The sequence below is a fragment of the Procambarus clarkii genome, chromosome 79 (genome assembly GCF_040958095.1).
Source record: "Procambarus clarkii isolate CNS0578487 chromosome 79, FALCON_Pclarkii_2.0, whole genome shotgun sequence".
In the NCBI taxonomy this organism is placed as follows: Eukaryota; Metazoa; Arthropoda; class Malacostraca; order Decapoda; family Cambaridae; genus Procambarus; species Procambarus clarkii.
Window position 1 is genome coordinate 21,494,793 of NC_091228.1, and position 26,603 is coordinate 21,521,395.

The 26,603-nt window shown below is 42.4% G+C and overlaps 1 protein-coding gene across 1 annotated transcript in view; it reads right to left on the reverse strand.

Moving 5' to 3' along the window:
• Positions 1-5,715: 5,715 nt before the first annotated feature.
• The window catches only part of LOC138357604 (uncharacterized), a 158,703-nt gene continuing 137,815 nt past the window's right edge, over positions 5,716-26,603 (reverse strand). The window contains exon 3 of the mRNA XM_069314580.1: positions 5,716-11,163. Within this exon, the coding sequence (XP_069170681.1) occupies positions 10,942-11,163 (222 nt within the window). The 3' untranslated portion in view covers positions 5,716-10,941. The remainder of the gene's footprint in view (positions 11,164-26,603) is intronic.

The window sequence follows — 26,603 nt, forward strand, 5'->3', positions numbered from 1 at the left end:
CTGCCCTCCTCACCTACCTTAGGAGACCTTCCTGTCCTCCTCACCTACCTTAGGAGACCTTCCTGCCCTCCTCACCTACCTTAGGAGACCTTCCTGCCCTCCTCACCTACCTTAGGAGACCTTCCTGCCCTCCTCACCTTCCTTAGGAGACCTTCCTGCCCTCCTCACCTACCTTAGGAGACCTTCCTGTCCTCCTCACCTACCTTAGGAGACCTTCCTGCCCTCCTCACCTTCCTTAGGAGACCTTCCTGCCCTCCTCACCTACCTTAGGAGACCTTCCTGCCCTCCTCACCTTCCTTAGGAGACCTTCCTGCCCTCCTCACCTACCTTAGGAGACCTTCCTGTCCTCCTCACCTACCTTAGGAGACCTTCCTGCCCTCCTCACCTTCCTTAGGAGACCTTCCTGCCCTCCTCACCTACCTTAGGAGACCTTCCTGCCCTCCTCACCTACCAGAGGACCCTTAACTTGCTGTTTTGGGAAACAACAACAATTATTTTCGTAAATAATTGTTGTTGTTGAATAATATTCGGCCGTAACGAATACGAGGATAATGTGTAAGATGACGTGTTGTAACATCACTAACCACACCACCACCAACATCACTAACCACACCACCACCAACATCACTAACCACTCCACCACCAACATCACTAACCACACCACCACCAACATCACTAACCACACCACCACCAACATCACTAACCACTCCACCACCACCATGTTGGTGTTGGTGTCATGTTGTCATAGGAGAATTGGATTTTTATTTAAAATCTTTTTTGAACCTAATATTTGGAAGATACTGCTCCATGTTTTCTTAATGTTGCCCTTAATTTGGGTAAATGTATTTTCGTAGTACAGTATTTTATTTTGGCTCTTCTAATTATTTTAGACATCATGGATGAGTAAATCTTTGAAAATTGTTTGGAGACGACTCCTAACCTATACTTCTTTTTCAGGTCATGTTTTTTTTTTAATTTGAGATATATACAAGAGTTGTTACATTCTTGTAGAGCCACTAGTACGCGTAGCGTTTCGGGCAGGTCCCTGGAATACGATCCCCGCCGCGAAGAATCGTTGTTACAACCAAGTACACATTTTACTGTTGCGTTAAACAGAGGCTACAGTTAAGGATTTGCGCCCAGTAAATCCTCCCCGGCCAGGATACGAACCCATGACATAGCGCTCGGGGAACGCCAGGCGAGTGTCTTACCACTACACCACGGAGACAATATTTAAGTATACCCTTTGTAAGCCGTGGAGTATTTAACCTTTTATTTGTAACTTGTTTCGTTAGCATTGGACAGTGGGAGTTATAAAGGTTCAGAGTTTTCTGAAGAAATGTTTGCACTGTTAGGTTGATGTTCACTATGTCACCTAATTCAGCCTCCCAGTTGATAGTGGCAGCAGCAGTAATAAAGTTGCTTATAGAAGTTTCATTGTGCAGCCTAAAGCTCATCTTCCTTGTCTCTAGAGGTGGTTTATTAATGTTGGTTAGGAGAAATGTGGGGTAATGGTCAGTGGTCCTATCAATGATTATCCCTGAAGTAAGTGGAGAGGTTATGTTAGTTCAGATGTGGTCAAGATCAGAGGCAGTACTATCAGTGACTCTAGTAGGTCTAGTGATTAAGGGTATGAGGAAGCAGGAATTCATACAGTTGAGGAAGCTAACAGCAGTAGGGTGTTCTGGCTCGCAGAGGTCAATATTAAAGTCCCCTGCGATAATTAGATGGTTTTTGTTCAGTCTGTTCTCTAGTATTAGATTTCTAAGGTTAGAGTTGAATTCGGACACATTAGTATTAGGAATTCTATAGACAGCACCCACAGACAGGACAGACTCGGCACCCTTGAGTCTGAAACTGGCGAAGATATAATCCCCACAGGAGTCTCTAGTTATAATTACTTTTAAGCATGTCAGTTCATGATGGTAGTAAAGAGCAGTACCACCACCTCTCTGAATTGGTCGACAGTTGTTAATTGCTGAGTAGTTTGGTATGTTAAAGAGTTGAGTAATATCCTCTTTTAACCACGATTCAGTAAGTATAACAAAAGAGAATTTGTTAGCAACAGTTTGAATCAAGGCACTAACATCATCAATGTGTTTGCTTAGAGATCTTACATTCAAGTTAATTACAGAGACATTTTGTTTGTGTTAATACATTGCTTACATCATGTGCTGAATAATATCTGCAGTTTTGATCATTAAAGTGATGATTGTCATAGATACTGGATAAGAGATTTAGTTCTGGGTCTATACTTGTTCATTTCATGTTCACCAGTATTTATTTACTTAATAACTACTGGTATAATATCTTGCTATTATAAAACTAATTCTAATATCATAAAAACATATTTACTACAAGTTTCAAGCAGAGAATGCATATAATTTTTTTTTTATTATTTTTATAGATACAAGAAGGTACATTGGGATTGTAAAGATACATAGCATAGTACAGTAATTACATTCTTGTAAAGCCACTAGTACAGGCAGCGTTTCGGGCAAATCATGTCATGTTATATAGTTAACACGAAGGACTACTCCTTGATGATGAGGGGTTGTCATAGCCAGGGGGTGGTAATGGGGACGAGCTCCCATGACCTATAAAATGCTCCTATACGGCATGCGTCTCCAATAGCCTCTGACAACCAAGTCCAACTCCTGGCCTGCACGGGTGGCTTAGTCTTTAAGTCTGGCGGAACTGCTTTTACCGACAGAAGGGGCGAGGGCGTGCCTCTGGCACCTTAAAACCAGCTGCTCCGGGTAGATGGAACTCAATAGCCTGGGAAGGCAGCCCATCTAGGGGAAGGAAAACCCTGATTTTAAACCTCCGCTGCCTTGCGGCCATACCTCTTTTTGGGAAAGGCTTCAGGAGTCAACCTCGAGGAAAAATCCAGAGTTGGAGCCCCTAAGGCATGCAGTCCGTTGTTGACGTCGACCTCGTTCTGGCAGCTCCTGTGACGTTGCTGGAACCATTTGTATTCGCATTTACCTTTCTATTGGATAATTTCAGCAATGTGGAGACGGGTGGACCTGCTGCATGGGTAACAGCTTCTCCTCCATATCTACCTACCCAGGCTATGCGCCCTGTCAGGGTGCAACTCCATAGTCTTAGACTGAAGGATGCATACTAACTCCTTGATGAAACTCTCCAGCTAGTGCTTGTTTATAATAAAATCGATCCTTTGTGTTGTAGAGAAAAATTGAGTTATATCCAGTTTACGTAAAGCATACTGACGGGACATACTTATGCAGATTTTACTTCTTAGTATGCCTACCTGAATACCGAGTAGCCACTACGAAGGCGCTAAGAAGAAAAACATTCGTAAGCTGGTTCATGAATCTGGCCCTAGATTCTGTCTCTGCTCTCTGCACCTCTGTGATGGGGGCCAGGTTCTGCCACCACTCCCTGCACCTCTGTGATGGGGGCCAGGTTCTGCCACCACTCCCTGCACCTCTGTGATGGGGGCCAGGTTCTGCCACCACTCTCTGCACCTCTGTGATGGGGGCCAGGTTCTGCCACCACTCCCTGCACCTCTGTGATGGGGGCCAGGTTCTGCCACCACTCTCTGCACCTCTGTGATGGGGGCCAGGTTCTGCCACCACTCTCTGCACCTCTGTGATGAGGGCCAGATTCTGCCACCGCTCTCTGCACCTCTGTGATAGGGGCCAGGTTCTGCCACCGCCCTTTGCACCTCTGTGATGGAGGCCAGATTCTGCCACCACTCCCTGCACCTCTGTGATGAGGGCCAGATTCTGCCACCACTCCATGCACCTCTGTGATGAGGGCCAGATTCTGCCACCACTCTCTGCACCTCTGTGATGGGGGCCAGGTTCCGTCACTGCTCTCTGCACCTCTGTGATGAGGGCCAGATTCTGCCACCACTCTCTGCACCTCTGTGATGGGGGCCAGGTTCTGTCACTGCTCTCTGCACCTCTGTGATGGGGGCCAGGTTCTGCCACCACTCTCTGCACCTCTGTGATGGGGGCCAGGTTCTGCCACCACTCCCTGCACCTCTGTGATGAGGGCCAGATTCTGCCACCACTCCCTGCACCTCTGTGATGGGGGCCAGGTTCTGCCACCACTCCCTGCACCTCTGTGATGGGGGCCAGGTTCTGTCACCGCCCTCTGCACCTCTGTGATGGAGGCCAGATTCTGCCACCACTCCCTGCACCTCTGTGATGGAGGCCAGATTCTGCCACCACTCCCTGCACCTCTGTGATGAGGGCCAGATTCTGCCACCACTCCCTGCACCTCTGTGATGAGGGCCAGATTCTGCCACCACTCCCTGCACCTCTGTGATGAGGGCCAGATTCTGCCACCACTCCCTGCACCTCTGTGATGAGGGCCAGATTCTGCCACCACTCTCTGAACCTCTGCGATGGGGGCCAGGTTCTGTCACTGCTCTCTGCACCTCTGTGATGAGGGCCAGATTCTGCCACCACTCTCTGCACCTCTGTGATGGGGGCCAGGTTCTGTCACTGCTCTCTGCACCTTTGTGATGGGGGCCAGGTTCTGCCACCGCCCTCTGCACCTCTGTGATGGGGGCCAGGTTCTGCCACCGCCCTCTGCACCTCTGTGATGGGGGCCAGGTTCTGCCACCGCCCTCTGCACCTCTGTGATGGGGGCCAGGTTCTGTCACTGCTCTCTGCACCTCTGTGATGGGGGCCAGGTTCTGCCACCGCCCTCTGCACCTCTGTGACGGGGGCCAGGTTCTGCCACCGCCCTCTGCACCTCTGTGATGGGGGCCAGGTTCTGCCACCGCCCTCTGCACCTCTGTGATGGGGGCCAGGTTCTGCCACCGCCCTCTGCACCTCTGTGATGGGGGCCAGGTTCTGCCACCACTCTCTGCACCTCTGTGATGGGGGCCAGGTTCTGCCACCACTCCCTGCACCTCTGTGATGGGGGCCAGGTTCTGCCACCGCCCTCTGCACCTCTGTGATGGGGGCCAGGTTCTGCCACCGCCCTCTGCACCTCTGTGATGGGGGCCAGGTTCTGCCACCACTCTCTGCACCTCTGTGATGGGGGCCAGGTTCTGCCACCACTCCCTGCACCTCTGTGATGGGGGCCAGGTTCTGCCACCACTCCCTACACCGGTGATGGGGGCCAGGTTCTGCCACCACTCCCTGCACCTCTGTGATGGGGGCCAGGTTCTGCCACCACTCCCTGCACCTCTGTGATGGGGGCCAGGTTCTGCCACCACTCCCTGCACCTCTGTGATGGGGGCCAGGTTCTGCCACTGCCCTCTGCACCTCTGTGATGGGGGCCAGGTTCTGACTCTGGTCCCCAGAAGGCCCAAGAACTCCATGGTTGATGCGACACAGTAGATGGGGAACCATCTCAGTGTATAGCTTCAAGGAGCCACAAGAGACTTGTTCCAAAACACTTGCCAATACATGTGGAGCTTTGAGGCAGCACCCTAACAGAGGCCCCTAATGGTTACATTACTGCCACTCTGACAAGAGGTTTCTACTCTTTATTTAGAGCTTCACTAAATGCAAAGTATTTAAATACCACACACTAGAAGGTGAAGGGACGACGATGTTTCGGTCCATCCTGGACCATTCTCAAGTCGATTGTGAATGGTCCAGGACGGACCAAAACATCGTCGTCCCTTCACCTTCTAGTGTGTGGTCTGGTCAACATAATTTAGCCACGTTATTGTGACTCATCGCCTGCATTTAAATACCAACCACATAGGCTAATAAAGAAATACACTTGTTGAGAAAAATGCAAAATTTTATTTGTTGAAAAGTTTAGTATAAAAAATAATAATGTCTTTTACAAAGTTATGGCACACAACGTTAGATAAGTTAGTTATTTACCCATCCACAACCTCACACTAAAGTATATGCAAAAAGGGAGCAGCAAAATACAACAGATTAGAAGCAAAAATATAATGGAATGCTAGATATAATCCTTCATGATAATGAACTGTTACAATGTAGGTAAAAAAAGGAAATTTACTGAATTATGAAACAAGAAAAACATATGATAACAACAACACTGAACAGTGGTGTCACTGCATTATAAGATAATTAATATTGAAGAATTTTATAGTTCTGAAAATGAGAAAAGGGACAAGGATGAGTACAGAGAGGGGAAGATTACGTATATACGAGATGAGATAATAAAGGTTTAATTATTTGTAATGGCCAGCCAATGAATATTATGACACTTATTTTAACATTTTCTGCTAATTTATGAACCCTGACAATCCTAAATACCAGCAGCCAGAAGCTTACCTAAAAGTCTGACTGGCATACCTGAGAGCCTAAGAGATACTGATGGATACCCTCCTCCCTCAAAATCCAGGTCACACACACACACACACACACACACACACACACACACACACACACACACACACACACACACACACACACACACACACACACACACACACACTAGTACATATTCAAGCTGTACTCTAGCATGTTACACTCTAGATGATCCAGTATCAACATAATTTGAGCAAGTTTAAAACCTTCATTACAGTACTAGCATATCAAACTCGGGTCAATACCACTTTATGGCAGATATGTAAACTCAAAGGTTTAACTATCAGGAGAATCATTATAAATATGTAATACAGAATGCTTAATTCCGGTACTTGCTTCCCCTCTCTAGACAACACATAGGGAAGCATAAACAAAGACTATAATAATGAGACACACATATATACAAATTATGCATATAATATGCCACACAAGTGGCAGATGGAATGGCATGAATGATAAACATAACTTAGGGAATTCTTGAGAAAATGAAATCTTAGAGTCGAACATCACTTCAGCGCCGGGTGACGCCGAGTCGACTGACACCACCCACAGACAGGCTACAGCAGTAGTCAAGATAGAAAGCAACAAACCTCTCATTTAACATCCAGTAACTGCTTATATGTTAAACTGTATTATCATTACTTTTAATTATACAGTAATTTAAACTAAAATCATTTTTCCTGTTTTAACACAGAAACTGCCGTTTACTTTTTTGTATAATAAATAGGCTACTGAAAAAGAGGAAAATGAGAATTGCATAGATGTTTCCAAGAAAAGATTCCTCGGCAATGTATAGAGGAATATTTCATGATTAATACAGTATATAAGGCCTTGCTTATCCCCGACCTTGGTACAAGTATGTGAATTACAGCACAATCTGTACTCACAGAAGAAAACTGTTTTGTTTATTTGTAAAACATCTTTGATTTGATATTTGATTTTCATTTATAACTAATCAATGTGGAAGGCATTGCACTACCTTCATTTGTGAAAACAAAGCAAAACAAATTGGCAATTCATGCATTTTGAAATTTAGAACAGCTCTAAAACAATGATATTATCAGCTTGTACCAAGAACAGTTTGGATTGAGAAGTAAAATACCATTAAATATTTTGATATATTACATATAAAATTAAATCACACAAATGTAATCAGCATTGAAACAACCTCAGATTTTACAAAGTTCCATCAAATACAATAAAAGTTATTTAATGCTGTGTGGAAATTCATCTCGCCGCAAAATTATACTGACAATATCAGTGTTGCACATACCATATATGGCTCATTAAACCCCTCCAACACAAGTTATAGGCTCAGCTTTGCCATGCAAGGCAAAGTAGTTAAAAATATACTTGAATACAAGCCAGAAGCCCAAACTTGAGGGAAGAGTTTGAAGAGTCGAAGTTTCTTGTTGATGGTCTCTTAGGAACCACTATTACCAGTGCTGGAAGCATGGAATGCAAAAGTTGCAAGTAATCATTAATATCCCATAACATTCTTGAATAGTCAATGATTCACCGAAGATGAAACACTAGAAAATCTTAAGTGAGAAAATGAGGAGCTCAAATTGCAACATATATACTATTCAAACTAAAATGAATATATTTCATGTAAAATTCAACAAAATAAAGTATTTTTTTCAAGCTATTTAAAGGAACATAAGGAAATTGCAACAAATTTTTAAAATCTATTCTATATAGTGTCTGATTTTGAGCGTTTATCAAGAAGTTTATCCAAAAAATATTGGATTTTTTTAATTTAGTCAAATTATGGATATACTAATGGCTTATACATTGTGTTTAAATGTATATCATGAGAAAACTGCAAGCAGAGGTCATAGAGGTCTCCAGAGAGTATAGATGTACAATGTACTCTGTTTAGTTTGAGGAGTACTGAAGTCAACGATATATGGTATGCATTTATAAGGTTTATAATAGTCTTTTATACAACCTTTGAGATACTATACACAATAAAGAGATTTGCACAAATAAAAATGCATACACATATTTATAACACAGAAAAAGCTCCGTATGAAAACACTGAACATGTGTTTCACTGGTTTGGCACATGTCTGTAAAACTTTATAAACATTCACAAGTCAAATTTCTACACTACAAGATTGAACTGCTTATGTCAGAAGGAAGAGCATATAATTACAAGTTTGTGAGTACCAAAATAGGAATACAATAACAGAAACAAAAAATAATAATTAAACATACAACACCCATAACAACCTGGAGTGACATCAATGTACGGAAGAACAGTTTTCTTGAGTATCGTCCAACACACAAATATTATGATTACATACCAAAATATGAATCATGCCCCAAACAATTCTTTTGACTGTCTTTGACACAGGATAATACAAAATTTTATGAATAGATACACCAGTAAATGAGAAAATTTAACTAAAACTACCTATACATGCCAACAGTCCTACTCCCCACGTGATGTAAATAACAATGGCAGATATAACATCAGGGAAACACGAACCCAAACTATCGCAATATTGAGCACACACGCAAGTCTTTGGCACAACCTTCTTGCTCTCAAATGACAGGCAGGAGTAACAACTGAATTGAGCAAAATAAGGTGAAAAAATCTTTGACATATCATCTTTGATAAAAATATGAGCCAATGTGATGCCCTCTCAGAATATATGGCATAAAATATTGAGCCACCGTTTCATTTTATTTGAGGTTAATCAATTTCTTTGTATTTCTAATAACTTCTACATCTATATTCTACACTGAGAAATAGTTCTTTGCCTGAGTTGTCAAATATTAAAAACAAATTCACACTGACAATATTGGCAAAACCAGGTAAATCAGCTTATGCATAAATTACAACAATGCCGTCATGACAAAATGTGTAGTCACAGACTTAAGAGTATAAAGCTGAACAGTAGAATACTCTGATTATCATTAAAATAAATTTATAATTAAGCAAAGGACACTCTAAAAATAATTTGAACAATGAATGTCCTTCATACTACCCAGTAAATAAAGTCATATGACAGTTGTCAAATACATAGAGTAATCCTGTCTTGTCAAAATAGTTCTGAACACAATATTGAAAGCGATATATTTAATGGCATAATTTGCACTTTAATAAGGCCTTAAATATTGTTTGCATTACATTATAATACATACTCAAAAGACCTCATTACTGTAGGTCAGAACCTTCCAAAATAGGGTAACAGACAATAATTTTTATAGCTACAGTATAACATACTTTGTTAGTGATACATCTGAAGATGCACCTAGATATGATATTCAATAATTGATGATTTGCTATCTCAAGGAAGATAAACTGAAAACTTCCAGTCCTAATCCTACAATAAATGAGTCTTTTACCAAACAGCTGAAATTGGCACCATGATTACCTTATATCAAAAAATGGCACCAAATAAGAGTAGTAATCACATCCACATGAATTCCTCAGCTCAGAAATGACACGCAAAACTCCCAAATACATGTGGACAGCCAGGAGTAAACAAAACTATTGCAAGAAAAATGTATTGATGACCAAACCACACACCAGAGGATGAAGAAACGATGATGTTTCGGTCCGTCCTGGACCTTTATCACGCATACAACTTGATAATGATCCAGAACGGAGCGAGACAACATCATTTCTTCACCTTCTGGTGTGTGGTTTGGTCATCGTATCTTCAGCCACGTTACTGTGACTCATTGTCGGCATAAGAAAAATGTATCATTAAGTAATGACTTTAAAATGTGGAAAGGGCTATACAACATTGTATAGATGATTGGCTGTTATAAAATTGCTATTGTCATATTTGAGCTTCAAGAGGCCTTGTCTGCCAGGAGAGTGTTGATTAAAACAAAAGCTTTCCCATCTTTGAGCGGCTCTATAGTTGTCTTTGCAAAAATGAGCACCACGATATTAAGCATACTTTGCTAACTGTTGGAAGGATGACTGTGTAACCTAGATCCACAATTAAAAGAAAAATCTTTAATAAGGATTAAACTATGCAAAAATTATTAAATAATAAATACTTATTTTACACTTCACATGAGGGATGTCAGCCATAACCACATCCATATAATTCAATTACAGCAACCAAGTCACAACCTAATTAAACAGCTACCTTGATAATAAAATCATAATGTAGTTGAGCGTTGTCAGTGCAGTACCCTGACTGACCGAATGCAAATGGTGATGTCGGATTTGCTTCCAAGCCAAGTGTAACAAACTTCTAAAAGGAATAAATAAACATATATATAACAAGGGCATAATGTGGTTGACCCCATGTCACTGTCAAATACTGGTGCACCCCAGATGATATATTAAGTCTGTACTATAAGATGGCTTAATTGTCTTCAATCTTCCCATATAGCACTCTTATACTACAGTACTATCATTATTAACTAGTATAAAATATTTGAGTGCATCACTTTAAACTTGTGTATGGTAATACTGGTACAGTACCTGTCTATATATTGGGACTTCATTTGTCAAATATAATTTTTTGTGTAAAGTTTTGTTGAGGCAATTATGTAGAATTGCTAAACTGGAATCTTGGAGAAAAAATTCATTTCTAAGTACAGTACATTCTATTACGGTTTAGAATAAATAAAGAATATAAGTAATAACACATTTTGGCAACCATATCATAATCATCAACTACAAAAGAATCTAATTCATGTTGTACTTCATATGGAGAACATTATTGAGGTGAAACTCATCCACCAAACCCATGTGCTGACGGGCTTGGCGAGCATGAACACACAAGTCGTGGGCATAAGCGCAAGTGGCAGGAACGGCCAGGATCTTTCTGGCCAAGAGTCGCAGAGTGGAGAGTCCCGAAGCTGAGGTGCCCGACCACCACCCCAAGATGTCGTCGTCGTCTAGGTGCACCTGCAAAATGTCCACCACAGTTAAATTTGTCATATCTATTTTAAATGGCATTTTCAAAAATTACATTTAGAATTGTTGGTGTGAAAAGTCCCCTAATTTGTTGTGTGTAGGTGTTGTAGTATAGACACAGAGTAAGAGGGTGAGTGATGAGTATTGTGATAGCAAGTGGGCGAGTACAGTACAAGCTAAGTAAACGTTTCTAAAAATATAAATGCATTATGTGGAATAATAGTTAGCAATAAAGTTTGGATTAACAATGTGCAGAGTACAGTCCAAAGTACACGAGTACAGAGCTGAGGAGCGGACCTCGGCCAGGACTGAACTGTGTGTGTGTGATCCCTACAATAAAACCCAAACAAGGAAGTACAGGTGTTTATCTTTAGTCGTTACCAGTGAGTACCACAACCAACAACATATAGAGAGGATGTAATACTGGTGGCAGCAGTGGCATCTACCATGCTACTGCTATTGTACATTGTAACAGGAACCCCCCTCACGTTGTGCAAATAAATCACACAAAAGCCAGGGATTCCTCAAGATGGGACAAATAAATGCCTACTGATGACTCTCGAGTTTGACTGACTGAAAACACTATGTAGGCTGTGTTTAGCCCTATCATCATCTAACTATTGTAATTAAGTTTGTATAAAGTATGTAAATAATTATATTGTTATTTAATTTATATGAGAGTTGGTTGTTAGTTAATTTAAGGACTATGTACAGTGACACCTCGACTTACACTTGCTCGATAATTTCGAGTTACTATATAAATTTGATCAGAAAATGCAACTCGACTTACGATAGTATCGTCGACTAACGATATTCGTTGATACACGTTTGGGTCAACCGAGCGCATGGCCAACCTGCCTCACTTTACCAGAGTCGCCCGCTTAGTGACAATCACGCTTATAAGAAATTCCATTATTTTGGTGATAAATAATGTTTTTGTTTTTTGTTTTTTGAACATAACACTGATTATTAAATATCACGCCATGGGTCCCAAGAAAGTCAGTGGTAAGGTTCAACATATGAAAACACATGTAAGGATGACCATAGCGGAAAAACAAGAGATCATTCGTAAACATGAAGATGGTGTGCGGGTTGTTGAACTAGTTAGGCAGTACAACAAATCTCAGTCAATGATATCCACCATACTTAAGAAAAACAACATCATGAGTGCTAAAGTGGCAAAGGGCATATCAATAATCACAAAACATAGAACACAAACACTTGAGGATGTTGAACGGCAGTTATTAATTTGGATACACAACAAGGAGTTAGCAGGTGAAAGCATTTCAGAGGCCATCATTTGTGAAAAAGCAAGGAAATTGCATGAAGATCTTATAAAGAAAACCCCTGGAATGAGTGATGCAAATGCGAAAGAGTTTAAGGCGAGCAGAGGATGGTTTGAGAAATTTTGAAAAAGAAGTGGCATTCATAGTGTTGTGAGACATGGGGAGGCTACCAGCTCTAACAAACCAGCGGCTGAAAGATTTATTGGCGAATTTAAAGATTTTGTGCAGAGTGAGGCATACCTACCACAACAAGTGTATAATTGTGACATTGTGTATAATTGTGCATAATTGCATTGTGCATAATTGTGCATAATTGCATTGTGCATAATTGTGACAACAAGTGTATAATTGTGACAGACAGGGCAATTCTGGAAAAGATTACTGAAGAAGACATACATTACCAAGAAGGAGGAGTCATTGCCCGGACACAAGCCTATGAGAGATAGGTTTACTTTTGTGCTGTGTGGTAATGCGAGTGGCGATTTGAAAATTAAACCCTTGCTTGAGTACCATTTCGAAAATCCAAGGGTTTTCAAAAAAATCCAAGGAGTAACATATGCAGAAAATATGCATATATATGCAGAAAATATGCAGAAATATGCAGAAATATGCAGAATATGCAGAAAAACAAAATGTGTGTGATGTGGAGGGCTAATAGTAAGGCATGGAGGGCTAATAGTAAGGCATGGGTGACAAGGCAATTATTTACCGAGTGGGTAAATAAAGTGGTTTTGCCCTTCCATCAAAAAATATCTGCAGGAAAAAAGTTTGCCACTCGAGGCCCTGCTTCTCCTCAACAATGCTCCTGCCCATCCTCCAGGCTTGGAGGATTCATTGATGGAGGAATTTAGTTTTGTTACAGTAAAGTTTCCACAGTGCTAATTATCACAACAATCCTGCTATTATCACAATCCTGGTCATTTTTATCACAGTCAGGGGTCATCTGTAATACTGTCATCGCTAAATAATAGCAGTTATATATTTATTTTGACATTTTTCGGCGATGCTGTGGTCACAAGCTGAACAGCAATGCTGTTCTCTCATGCTGCGTGCACCAACCTTGGTTGCTCCCACAGTACTGTGGCTCTCAAACCGGAGAATATTGCCCACGATTTTTTTTTAAAATAGCCCTGAGGAAGCTGATGTGACCCCCGTGTAGCCGCGGGGTTTGCTTTTGATAAATGTGACCATGGTGTTATTGCACATAAAATGTGTTCAAAAGGAATTACCGGGAAAATAGGCAGATGGATCTACAATTTCCTGACTAACAGAACCCAATGTGTAATAGTCAACAAAATAAAATCCAGCCCATCAACCGTGAAGAGCTCAGTCCCCCAGGGTACTGTGCTTGCTCCAGTACTTTTTCTCATCCTCATATCGGACATAGACCAGAACACAACCTATAGCACTGTATCATCCTTTGCAGATGACACTAGGATTTTCATGAGAGTTGGCAACATAGAGGACACGGCAAACCTCCAATCAGATGTAGATCAGGTCTTTCTATGGGCTACAGAAAATAATATGGTGTTTAACGAGGATAAGTTCCAGCTCATGCGCTACGGAAAAATTGAAAATATAAAAACAGAAACCACGTACAAAACTCGGGCAAATCATAACATAGAACGAAAAGGCAATGTAAAGGATCTGGGTGTACTCATGTCGGAAGACCTTACCTTTAAAGAAGACAATAAAGTAGCCGTCACAACTGCAAGAAAAATGACAGGTTGGATAACAAGAACTTTTCACACTAGAGATGCTATACCGATGATGATACTTTTCAAAACGCTTGTGCTCTCTAGAGTGGAGTACTGCTGCACAATGACAGCCCCTTTCAAAGCTGGAGAAATTGCTGACCTAGAGAGCGTGCAGAGATCCTTTACTGCTAGAATCCACTCAGTAAAACATCTAAATTACTGGGACCGACTAAAGAGCCTAAATCTGTACTCCCTTGAGCGCAGGCGGGAGAGATACATAATAATTTACACGTGGAAAATAATTGAGGGGCTGGTCCCAAACCTGCACACAGAAATAACACCACATGAGATCAGAAGACATGGCAGGATGTGCAGAATACCCCCGTTGAAAAGTAGAGGTGCAACAGGTACTCTGAGAGAGAATTCTATCAACATCAGAGGCCCGAGACTGTTCAACACGCCTCCACTACACATAAGGGGCATAACTGGCAAACCCCTCACAGTGTTCAAGAGAGAACTGGATAAGCACCTCCAAAGGATACCTGATCAACCAGGCTGTGACTCATACGTCAGGCTGCGAGCAGCCGCGTCTAACAGCCTGGTTGATCAGTCCAGCAACCAGGAGGCCTGGTCGACGACCGGGCCGCGGGGACACTAAGCCCCGGAAGCACCTCAAGGTAGCGGGCTATTTGAATCGTGCCTGGCACCCTATGGCGTATATATACGCCATGCGCAGTTTAAGGGTTAAAAAAAAAAAAAATGAAGAATTTTGAAAAACAGAACAAATGTCAAAAAGGTTTGTTCAGTGTTCGACAGGTAGGCTGCTCCATGTTTCTTAAATAAAAAAAAATAAATAAAAATAAAAAAAACAGTTGAAACAATTTGAAAAACGGACAAATGCCATAAAGGTTCGTTCAGTGTTTGTCAGGTAGGCTGCTCCATTATTGAGACATAAATGAAAAATACAAAACAAATGGAACACATTTGAAACAAAGAAAGATTGTCATAATGGAGCAGCCTACCCGACAAACACTTAACAACCTTTATGGCATTTGTCTGTTTTTCAAATTGTTTCAACTGTTTTTTTTATTTTTATTTTTTTTTTATTTAAGAAACATGGAGCAGCCTACCTGCCGAACACTGAACAAACCTTTTCGACATTTGTTCTGTTTTTCAAAATTCTTCAATTTTTTAATTTTTTTTTTTTATTTAAGAAACATGGAGCTGCTTACCTGCCAAACACCAAACGAACCTTTTGCTATAAAAAAAAATTAAAAAAAAATATTGAACAAATTTGAAGAAAGAAAACTGTCATAAAGGTTTGTTCAGTGTATGTAAGGTAGGCTGCTCCATTATTTAAAACATCCAATATCATATTGTTGTTTTTCGGTTGTAGAACGGATTAATTTGATTTCCATTATTGTCAATGGGTAAATTCGTTTTGTACGACGTCCGTTTCACATGATGATCACTGCGCCGGAATGGATTAAATTTATTGTTCGAGGTTCCACTGTGCATATTATTCAACAGTGTGTAGTGTGATATAGTTATATAATAAAATGTGTGAACCATCACTACTCAAAAGTATTGTGAGCATATTAGTGATTCTATAATTATGTTCATAAAACAATAAACAAATAGTTTTGCTGTTATTACACTATATACACACAGTATATATAAGAGTCTGCATGTTTTGTTCACCATAACAAACCACTAAGTTGGGATGGTGAGTCAAAAGAAAATGAGGAGTGACCGCCACACACCAGTCAGCCACTCGCCACCACTCCCTCTCTCAACAACACCTTGCTAGCCAACATCCTCCTCCCACCATACTGTTTTTGCTTTTATTCACTATATTCAGACATTATATATAAGTATCTACATGTTTTATTCACCATAACTGTACAACTAAGCAGGTATGGTGAGTTCAGACCAACACAGGTCGCCACACACAGCTGATGCTCCTTCCCCTCCCTCACTGGTTCAAAGCCAGATGCACTAATATTCCTCCTCCAACTATACTGATTGTGGTGTTATTACACTATATACACACGTTATATATATATATATATATATGTATCTGCATGTTTTGTTCACCATAACTGTGCAAATACGCTGGTATGGTGCCCAAAGAGCATAGTGGTCACCCTTACACAGTATGACAAGTCATGCAGATGACGCCACCTCCCTCACCAAAATGGCTTCGCCCAGCACTCCTTTTGCTGTTATTACACTATATATATACACGTTATATAAAAGTATCTACATTTGTGTTCAACATAGCGAACCACTAAGCTGGTATGGTGAGTGCAGACAGTAACAGGTAGCCACACAGATTCTGCAGACGACACTACCGCCCTCCCTTCCTCAACATTACTCCTCCCATAATACTATGCACAGTGCAAATTATCATAACAATCCTGCTATTATCAGAATTCTGGTCATTTTTATCACATTCAGGGGTTTTCTGTAATAATGTACTATCATCGCTAAATAATACCGGTTACATATATATTTTTCCATTTTTTAGGCGATGCTGTGATCACAAGCTGAACAGCAGTGCTGTGAGCTCATGCTGCATGTGCCAGCAGCATGAGCCTTGGTGGCTCATTCATTACTGAGGCTCTCACACCCGGGAATGTTGCCCACAATTTTTTTTTTTAAATGGTGACTGTTTACAAGAGCCTTGAGGAAGCTGATGTGAACCCCGTGTAGCCGCGGGACTTTTAAATCTTGCACGGTACTCCAAAACATTATATGATGTCGTGTGCAATTTATCGACAGATACTCAAGACATCATATGATGTTTTGCGCAGTTTAAGGGTTAAATGGCAGGCTGTCAGACATCTTAATTCCCAGATCTTTCACACGTTGCTTTCCTTCTATGAGTAAAACTGATTTGTCCTGTACCCTGAATCTTGTTTAAGTTCCTGGTTCCCATCATACCAAAGCACCTAGAACTTATCACCGTTAAACACAAGGTTATTTGCTGTTGCCCAATCAAAGACTTTATTAATATTGGCTTGTAGTTTTTCAGTGTTTATTGCAACTGGTCTATAGATTTTTGCTAAAGCTTTACTACCTTCATTGTGTAATTACCTAAGTGTAGTTACAGGATGAGAACTACGCTCGTGGTGTCCTGTCATCCCAGCACTCTTTGTCATATAACGCTTTGAAATTACTGACAGTTTTGGCCTCCACCACCTTCTCACCTAACTTGTTCCAACCATCTACCACTCTGTTTACAAAAGTGTATTTTCTCCTATTTCTCCGACAGCTTTGTTTCATTAGTTTAAATCTATGACCTCTTGTTCTTGAAGTTCCGGGTCTCAGGAATTCTTTCCTATCAATTTTATCGAATCCTGTTACTATTTTGTATGTAGTGATCATAACACCTCTATTTCTTCTATCTTCTAGTTTTTGCATATTTAATACCTCTAACCTCTCCTTGTAGCTCTGGTCCTTCAGTTCTAGGAGCCACTTAGTGGCATGTCTTTGCACCTTTTCCAGTTTGTTGATGTGCTTCTTAAGATATGGGCACCATACAACCGCTGCATATTCTAGCTTTGGTCTAACAAAAGTCGTGAACAATTTCTTTAGTACAGTATTTCTCCAGTCATGTATTTAAAAGCAATTCTGAAGTTAGAAAGTGTAGCATAGGCTCCTCGCACAATGTTCTTAATGTGATCCTCAGGTGACAGTTTTCTATCTAGAACCACCCCTAGATCCCTTTCTTTGTCAGAATTCTTTAAAGATTTCTCACATAATTTATAGATTGTGTGGGGTCTATGTTCTCCAATTCCACATTCCATAACATGGCATTTATTCAAATTCCAAATTTAAATGGCATTTAAATTCCATTTGCCAAGTGGTGCTCCATATATAGTACGTATTTTGTCCAGGTCTTCTTGAAGGGCATGACAATCATCTAGGTTTCTTATCTTCCCTATTAGCTTAGCATCATCAGCAAACATGTTCACATAATTCTGTATTCCATCTTGTTGATAGTTTATGTAGACAATGAACATTACCGGTGCAAGAACTGAACCCTGTGGTACTCCACTTGTGACATTCCTCCATTCCGATACATTGCCTCTGATTACGGTCCTCATTTTTCTATCGGTTAGGAAATTTTTCATCCATGTTAGAAGCTTACCTGTTACCCCTCTAATATGTTCCAGTTTCCAGAACAACCTCTTATGTGGAACTCTGTCAAAAGCCCTTTTTAGGTCCAGAGAGATGCAGTCAACCCAACCATCTCTTTCCTGTAAAATCTCTGTGGCTCCATCACAGAAACTGAGTACATTCGTTACACAAGATCTTCCAGATCGAAAACCATACTGTCTGATATTATATCTTTTTTTCCAGGTGCTCTACCCATTTAGTTTTAATTATTTTTCCAATATTTTGTCTATTACACCTGACAATGATACAGGTTTATAATTGATAAATTCCCTGCTGCCACTTTTGTAGATTGGAACTATGTTAGCCTTTTTCCACACATCAGCTACAGCTCCTGTACACAGGGATGCCTGAAAAATCAGTTAAAAGTGGAATGCAGAGCTCAGGTGCACACTCTCTCAGATCCCATGGTGAAACTCCATCAGGATCAACTGCTTTGTTCTTACTTAGCTCCTTGAGCATTTTTTCCATTTCATCTCTAGACAGCTCTATGTTGTTCTCTGGAATTCTTATTGTGTCTGGTTCCCTGAAGATTTCATTTTGTACAAACACACTGTGGAACTTTTCGTTTAATGTTTCACGCATTTCCTTTTCATTTTCCGTGAATCTATTTCCCATTTTCAACCTCTGAATATTATCCTTTACCTGCAATTTGTTGTTTATGAATTTATAGAATAGACCTGGTTCTGTTTTACATTTGTCCACAATCCCTTTTTCAAAATTTCTTTCTGCCTCTCTCCTCACTGCCGTGTAGTTGTTTCTCACATCTTTGTACCGCTTGTATGTTTAGGGGTTTGGCCTCTTCCTATATTGATTCTATTTTTGTGTCTTTTGGTCTCTGGCCCTCTCGCAATTTCTGTTGAACCCATCCTGTTTCCTAGTTCTGCATCTCTGCTTTGGTATAATTTTTTTTGTGCCATTATCATATATTTCACAAAACTTGACATACATCTCATTTACTTCATGTCCTAACAGCAAGTCTTTCCAGTCAAATTCCTTAAAGAAATGTCTGAGTTCCCCATAATGACCTCTCCTGAAATCAGGCTTTTCAACTGCTTCAACCTCATTTTCTTCCAGATTATAATGCATTGCATACTTTATTCCCAAAAAGACATGGTCACTTTTACCCAAGGGAGGGAGGTACTGAATTTCAAATATCTCTTCCTCTTTCCTTGTAAATATCAAATCCAGCATTAGCAGTCTCCGTGGTGTAGTGGTAAGACACTCGCCTGGCGTTCCGCGAGCGCTATGTCATGGGTTCGTATCCTGGCCGGGGAGGATTTACTGGGCGCAATTCCTTAACTGTAGCCTCTGTTTAACGCAACAGTAAAATGTGTACTTGGATGAAAAAACGATTCTTCGCGGCAGGGGATCGTATTCCAGGGACCATAGGATTAAGGACTTGCCCGAAACGCTACGCGTACTAGTGGCTGTACAAGAATGTAACAACTCTTGTATATATCTCAAAAAAAAAAAAAAAAAAAAAAAAAAAAAAAAAAAAAAAAGCATGGAGAGAACATCCCCTTCCCTCATCCTCGTAGCTTGTTTAACATATTGAAACACGAATGTTTCCTGAATGAGGTTTACGAATCTACAAGTCCAAAAATCCTCTGTTCTAGCTTCATATGCTTCCCAGTCTATGGATTTCAAGTTGAAGTCGCCGACTACCAACAGTCGTGATCTATCATTATCAGTTCTTGCTATAATCTCTCTCATTAGAGAGAGATTATAGAGTGTAGGAAGGTAGTAAAGTAATTTACTACTGAAGAGGTAGTGCTGACTTAAGTGCTGCTTTTATTTCCCCTGTATCCAGGGTTTTTCTCCATATTACACTGACCACTCGTGCTACTGATAATTTACATTTATTTATGAATATTGAATTCCATGAGTCAGGACCAGGGGCTGAGTGCATGGGCATGTTGTCAATTTTTCTTTCAAAGTATTCTGTGTTACTGTTAATAACAGTTATATTACCCGGAGTTTGGATGTCATTCATAAAGAAGCTCTCTGGATCTTCAACTTTCATGTTGTTTATTGGGGTGCCTCATAGTGCCCTTTTAGGATTTCAATAATTTTTTTGTTATTGTCTGTGTGCAGAGCTGCAAACGAAAACCATCAGTAGTTCCAAAGTGTTATGTCACGGAGTGCTGGGAAGATGGAACACCATGACCGTAACTCTGATCCTGTAATTACTTAGGTAATTACACTCTGCCTCTAAAAATGATAGGAGAAAAATGAAATTTTTTTGAAGTGTGCATGACAATTGACAAGACCATATAATTAGTGACAGTAAACAAATACCATTTATGGTATAGCCCAGGTTATATGTAAAAGTACGATAACTTAGATAGAATTAATATATAGTATTAGTAACCGCACAGTATATTCCATGAATATACGTTAGAAAGATACAATGATCTGTTTCATGGCTTTTCTTGTTTAGATCACATGTCATCTCTGTGAGCATGAGCAGATGACAGGCTGCATTTACTTTTTTTCAGATTACAGTCTCTAACAGAAGACCTATTATACCATGGAAAAATTCAGCTGTCAGGAGCTCAGACGAGAAAGGGTTCCAAAGAATCAAGTGAAAGAAATACTGCCCAGAATCTCAATGCTATTATCAATCAGGTCAAAGCAAATTATACACTAATCATCATTATTTCAAGAATTCCACGTTTTACTCTATTCATGATAGCGATGAGCAGTATTTGAGAAAGTGACTCCTGTACAACCTGTCAAAGGCTGCCGTTTATTGCTTTTATTGTACAGTACTCTGATGTCCAGTGGACGTGACACAAAGGACGGTTTAAATGACTGGAAAATGAAAATATGTGAAAAAACAGCATTGAATGTAATGAAACAATTTTCTATGTGAGCCTCAAAGGCTCCCTAGAGCTACCGGACTGATATTAGCCATTTTATTCTGAGGCTTCAGTCATATGGAGTTCTGCCTACTGGGAATCACAAGCCAGAACCTGTTTCCCTCAAAGAGGCGAAGGGAGCAATACTCTATGAAAATTCCACTCTTTGAGAGCATATTCATGTCTGCCATTGACCTGGGTTAGGCATCCAGAAAGGTAGGTGCCCCAAAACAGACCCCCCAACTGGTAGAAAATTGTAACTTAAGACCAGACAGAGCCCAAGAAATTCCCCCAAGAACTCCCTCCCCCCCCCCCCAAAAAAAACAAGGTAACAAGCAAACTGTCATCAAACCAATTCGCTGCTCGTTCATGCCACGGACCCCCCCCCCCTCCCTCCCAAAGAGGAAGGGGGAGACTCTGCCCACCTGAGCCTGCCGCCTCCTCACCAATTTGGAGACTGAGCAAACGGAATCAAAACTGCCGACCGGAGGGAGGGTGCCAGGGAGCCTCCTGGGCTTGCCCAGAAAATGGTGTTTCATTACATCTGGTTTTCTATAGGGAGCCCCATCAGCTCCCTGAAGCTAGATACCCAAAGATAAGTAAAAAAGGGACTTACCCGGGAGGCGGCAGCACTGCGTGCCTCATGATGAAGATGAGACAACTGGCTGCAACCAATGGCCCAAAGCCACATAAGATCACTGAGGCCCCTGGAACTTTCATGAGATAAAGGCGGCCAGAACCCTGCTCGACCTCCAAAACTCCCATGCCCGAATGTCAGCCCAAGATATGTTTTCAAACATAGCAGCAAGAGATGCAAACTTCCGAACATCATGGGCACGAAGGTAGACTGCAGGCTGGCTAGACTTGATAACCTTGCGGATGACCTGAGTGACCCGAGCCCTGGAACAGAGAATGAGGGATATCGGATCAACCCAAAGCGCGTCCCCGGACACAGAACATGAGGCGCACAGGTAACAGCGTAAAGCCCCAACCAAATACAAAAAAACATGATGCACCCCCTGGCCTGACCAACCTAGCATCAATAACCCACGGACCCCTCCGGATACCCGCCATCTTATTCTTTGCCAGAAAAGAAGGAGATGACTGCAAATGAACAAAACATCCACCAGGACCGAAAGAGCAGAAAACCCTGCATCGAAGGAGAGCATGAAGCTCACCGACCCGACCCCAAGAGGTCAAAGCCAACAAAACAAAGCCCTTTGAAAACAATCTTGGACCAAAGGGGCCGCAATAAACTGAGGAGAAGAGAGAAAAGAGAGCACCCAATCTAGAGACCAGGTCGACTCGAGTGGCACATAAGCAGGCCAGAGGTGGAAAAACGAACGAGAAAGCTTACGGAACAGTGCCGAAGTGACATCCACCCCGAACGCAAGCTGGAGCGGCTCGGCTAGTCCCACACGATGAGAGCCGACAGTATTCGGCATAAAATGTCGGTCCTGAAATAGCCAAGAAAAAAAAAAACACAAACAGAAGACAATCTATGAAGAGAAAAGAAGTGGTGAAAAGAATGCCAAGAGACTTCAAACTGTCACCAAGAAGAAGACCTCAGGTGGGACACCATGAAAGAAGCCACCTGATCACCATACAAGTGGTGATACACACGCGTAAAAAATACCAGACGCGAAGAGCGGAAGAGTAGATCGAACCAACAAGGTACCTCAGCAGCCCGATTTGCTGAAAGAGGCAGAGCTGCAGAAAACGCCCCGGGTTCGGACACTGAGCAAGCAATGCCTGAAACCAAGGCTGGGCCAGCCACCATGGGGCCAAAAGGAGAACCCTCCCCCGATAGGACTCCAGCTGACCCAGAACCCGAAACAACAGCTGGACCTGGAGGAAGAGGTACAGGTACCCCCACCTCAACCAGTCCTGCTGAAAAGAGTCTACCGTGAAGGCTTCGCAGTTGGGGAAGGGGGCCACATATACTGGGAGATGCCTCGACCACACCGACACAAAAAGGTCCACCTCTAGGGGCCTGAACGTCCAGCAAAGCCAACTGAAGGAGTCTGTGTCGACTCTCCATTCAGTGGACAGAGGAATGAACCGAGACAGGCCGTCCACCAGGACACTAGACACACCCCTGATGTGAACAGCATGGAGAGGTAAACCCCGAGAACTCGGCAGAAGAGCCACTCAAAGCAACCAACCCCAAGCTGAATCAAAAGAGAGCAAGGACGGCCTGCTAACATGCGAGGCGAGAAGCAAAAAACAGACACCGCCTCCCGGAGAATAGGCGCATATAGTTTCTGCAATGCCGCTGATGCCTTAGCAGCCAAGGCCAATGTCCCAGATGACAGCCCAGAATGCAACGCCTCCACAAGCCAGTCCGAGGACAGCTCGAGAAGGAAAAAGAAGCACAAGACCGAGGCCAAATACTTGCGAGCACAAAGATCCTCTGCAACCAAGGCAGCCAAATTGGAAAAGACCTGGGCATGCAACTGAAGCAAGCCAACCTCACAAGGAAGCACAGGGGCATAAAGGCATGCATTGAGGTGCTTAAAAGCACCCTCCAGGTAAACCTGCAATACTGTAGTAAGCTCCCTCCAATCCAGTGTGTGGGAGTACGAAAGAACCTGCACCACGCCCCATGCAAAAAGAGTGGGCAGTCTGCAAGCCAGGAAGATGCCAGAACCTCATAATGCACCCAATACATGGAAGAGGAACCAAACTCAGAAGAGACCAGGTCCATCACAGAGGCAAAGTCCGGGTCTCGCAGGTGGTACGCACCTAGAGCCTCCCGAACCTCCATAGGGAAAATCCAAGAGGTGGAAATCCTCCGGAAAGACGAAGCCTCGGAACCCAAAGGAATCCGGAAACGAACCTGGGAGGAGAAGGACAGCCGAACCCATATCAAACCCGTACAGGGAAGAGGGATACGAAAACCCCGAACTCGAGCACCAGCAAACCCCGTCAGAAGGGCACCAAAACCCCAATAAGATTGAACAGGGCCCAAGCGCCCCAGGCCAATTCCCCCCCTTCCCCAGCCCCAGCCCCGGAAGCCTCAAATCCAGGCTCCGGGGCAGAGCCACCCTCCACCCTTGAAGAAAAGGTAGAGTCCAAGGGGAAAGGCATAAAAAAAGAGGGCCTGTTGGTTAGACCCAGAAGCCTCGGCGGGAGGTTCAAGCTCTAAGGCCTCCATCCCTGTATCGAATGGGGCTGCCCCAGAACTGCCCGAGTCTCAACCCCAACTAAGCCCTGCCCCGACTCCGAAACCCTCAGACGTTTGGGAGCCGGCAGCAGTGGGGATGGGGGGGGGGGAATGGGGCGAACCACACCAACCGGGGAAGAACTCGAGGACAAGGACTGAACCAAGATCGAAGCGACCAACACCCAGGTCCCTAAACCAAAACGAGGCAGCCCCGGGGCATTTGAGTTGGCAACCAACCTAGCACGTTGCAACAACCTAAACCTAGCATGCAATGCGACAGCCGCTTGATCCCTAAGAACTTCCGAAGAAGACTGGGCAAACTGGAGAACGAGCAGGGAACAAGTCTCACACGACTCCAGGTCGAAGGGTTTGTCGACCCCACAAGCAGCATGACAGAGGCAAAATAGATGATCACCCTGAGACAAGGGCAACAAACAACCTTCAAACTCACACAAGATGAGATGGGACTCTGAAGACACAGCTTTAGTCACCCGAACCCTGACAGGGGTTTCCAGGGGCTGCAGGGCGAGGTGTCCCTACGGGAAGCCCAGGCACTGGTGATGCATAGCCAGTTGAATCCCGTCTATTTACCTGGCAAACTGACCCCTGTGAAAGAAGTGAGACCCCAAAAGCCCCAGGGAAGATAACCGTGAGACCCAAGGGAAGTACTTACAGGGCGCCTATGTAAGAAAACCCTAAGTGTATGCAGCCCGATGTACTGGTACTCCTGGCCAATGCCCCAACACAGCAGATACAACCACCAAGGTAAAATCCTGACAGGAAATTGAGGTCAGACTAAACGTCAGCCCCAGGTGGCTGCAGTCGACAAACTGGTGAGCAGGCGGCCGGCTCGTGTCAGCGGGATGTGCGGGGCCACATGAACCATTGGCTCGCCGGTTTGATGACGATTAGCTTGTTACCTTGTTTTTCTTGGGGAGGGGGTGGGAAGAGAATTCTTGGGCTCTGTCCGGTTTTGGGTTGCAATTTTCTACTAGTTAGGGTCTGTTTTGGGGCACCTACCTTTCTGGGTGCCTAACCCCGATCGATGGCAGACATTAATATACTGTACTCTCAAAGAGTGGAGTTTTCATTGGCCATTGCTCCCTTCGCCTCTCTGAGGGAACTAGGTTCTGGCTCGTAGTTCCGGGTAGGCAGAACTCCATATGACTGAAGACCCAGACTAATATAACTAATATCAGTCTGATAGCTCCAGGAAACCAACGGGGCTCCCACAGAAAAGCTAAGGTCACAGAGATTCTTGGCTAAAATTTAATCTTCACTGTAAAGACTCTTCTCATGTTGACAAAGAGCAGGGAAAACAAGTGCAGGAAAATGAGAAATACTGGACTGAAGTACTGTATTGTGCTGTTTTGTGGCAGTGACAATCTTTCAATCTAAGCGAGGCCTGGCATTTAGGCGTACCTTACCTTGCGTTGATTCTGAGGGGTCAAGGTCCCCATGGCCCAGTCTCTAACCAGGCCTTCTGGTTGATGGTCTGATCAACCAGGCTGTTAGATGCAACTACTTGCAGTCTGATGTATGAATTACAGCCTTGTTGAACAGTTATCTTTTGGGTATGTATTTCAAGTTCTCTCTCTTGAACACTGTGAGGAGTCAGCTAGTTATTCCCATTATGTGTAGTGAAATCCTGCAATACCTCCTGGTCTTGTGTGATGTTACTGTGTGCACATTTGGAACCAGCCCCTCTAATATTTGCCATGTGTAAATTACCGTACTATATATCTCTCCTGCCTGACCACTAGAGAATACAGATTTAGGCATAATTGTTTATACCAAGTTACATAAATTATATAATTTTATATTTTATTATAATTTATTATAATTTATAATAATTTATAATATTATAATAATTTATAATACAGTGGTACCTTCGTTTACAAATTTAATCCATTCCCAGAGACAGCTCATAAACCAAAACCCGAAACAAATTTTCCCATAAAAATAATAAAAAATTTAATTAATCCGTTCCACACTCCCAAAAATATTAACTTCAAAATACATTTCATACATAATACAGTACACACAAATATTTTGTACTATAGTATTTTCAAGTTATAGCTTACCTTTATTGATAACTCTTGTTGATGAATGGAAGACGGTGAGGAGGGTGGGAGGAGGAGAGGTGTTAGTGTTTGGAAGGGGAGTCCCATTCCATTCCCAGGCAGTCTCAGGCAGTGATGACTTCTCTGTGGTATTCTCTGCTACATTATGCCTG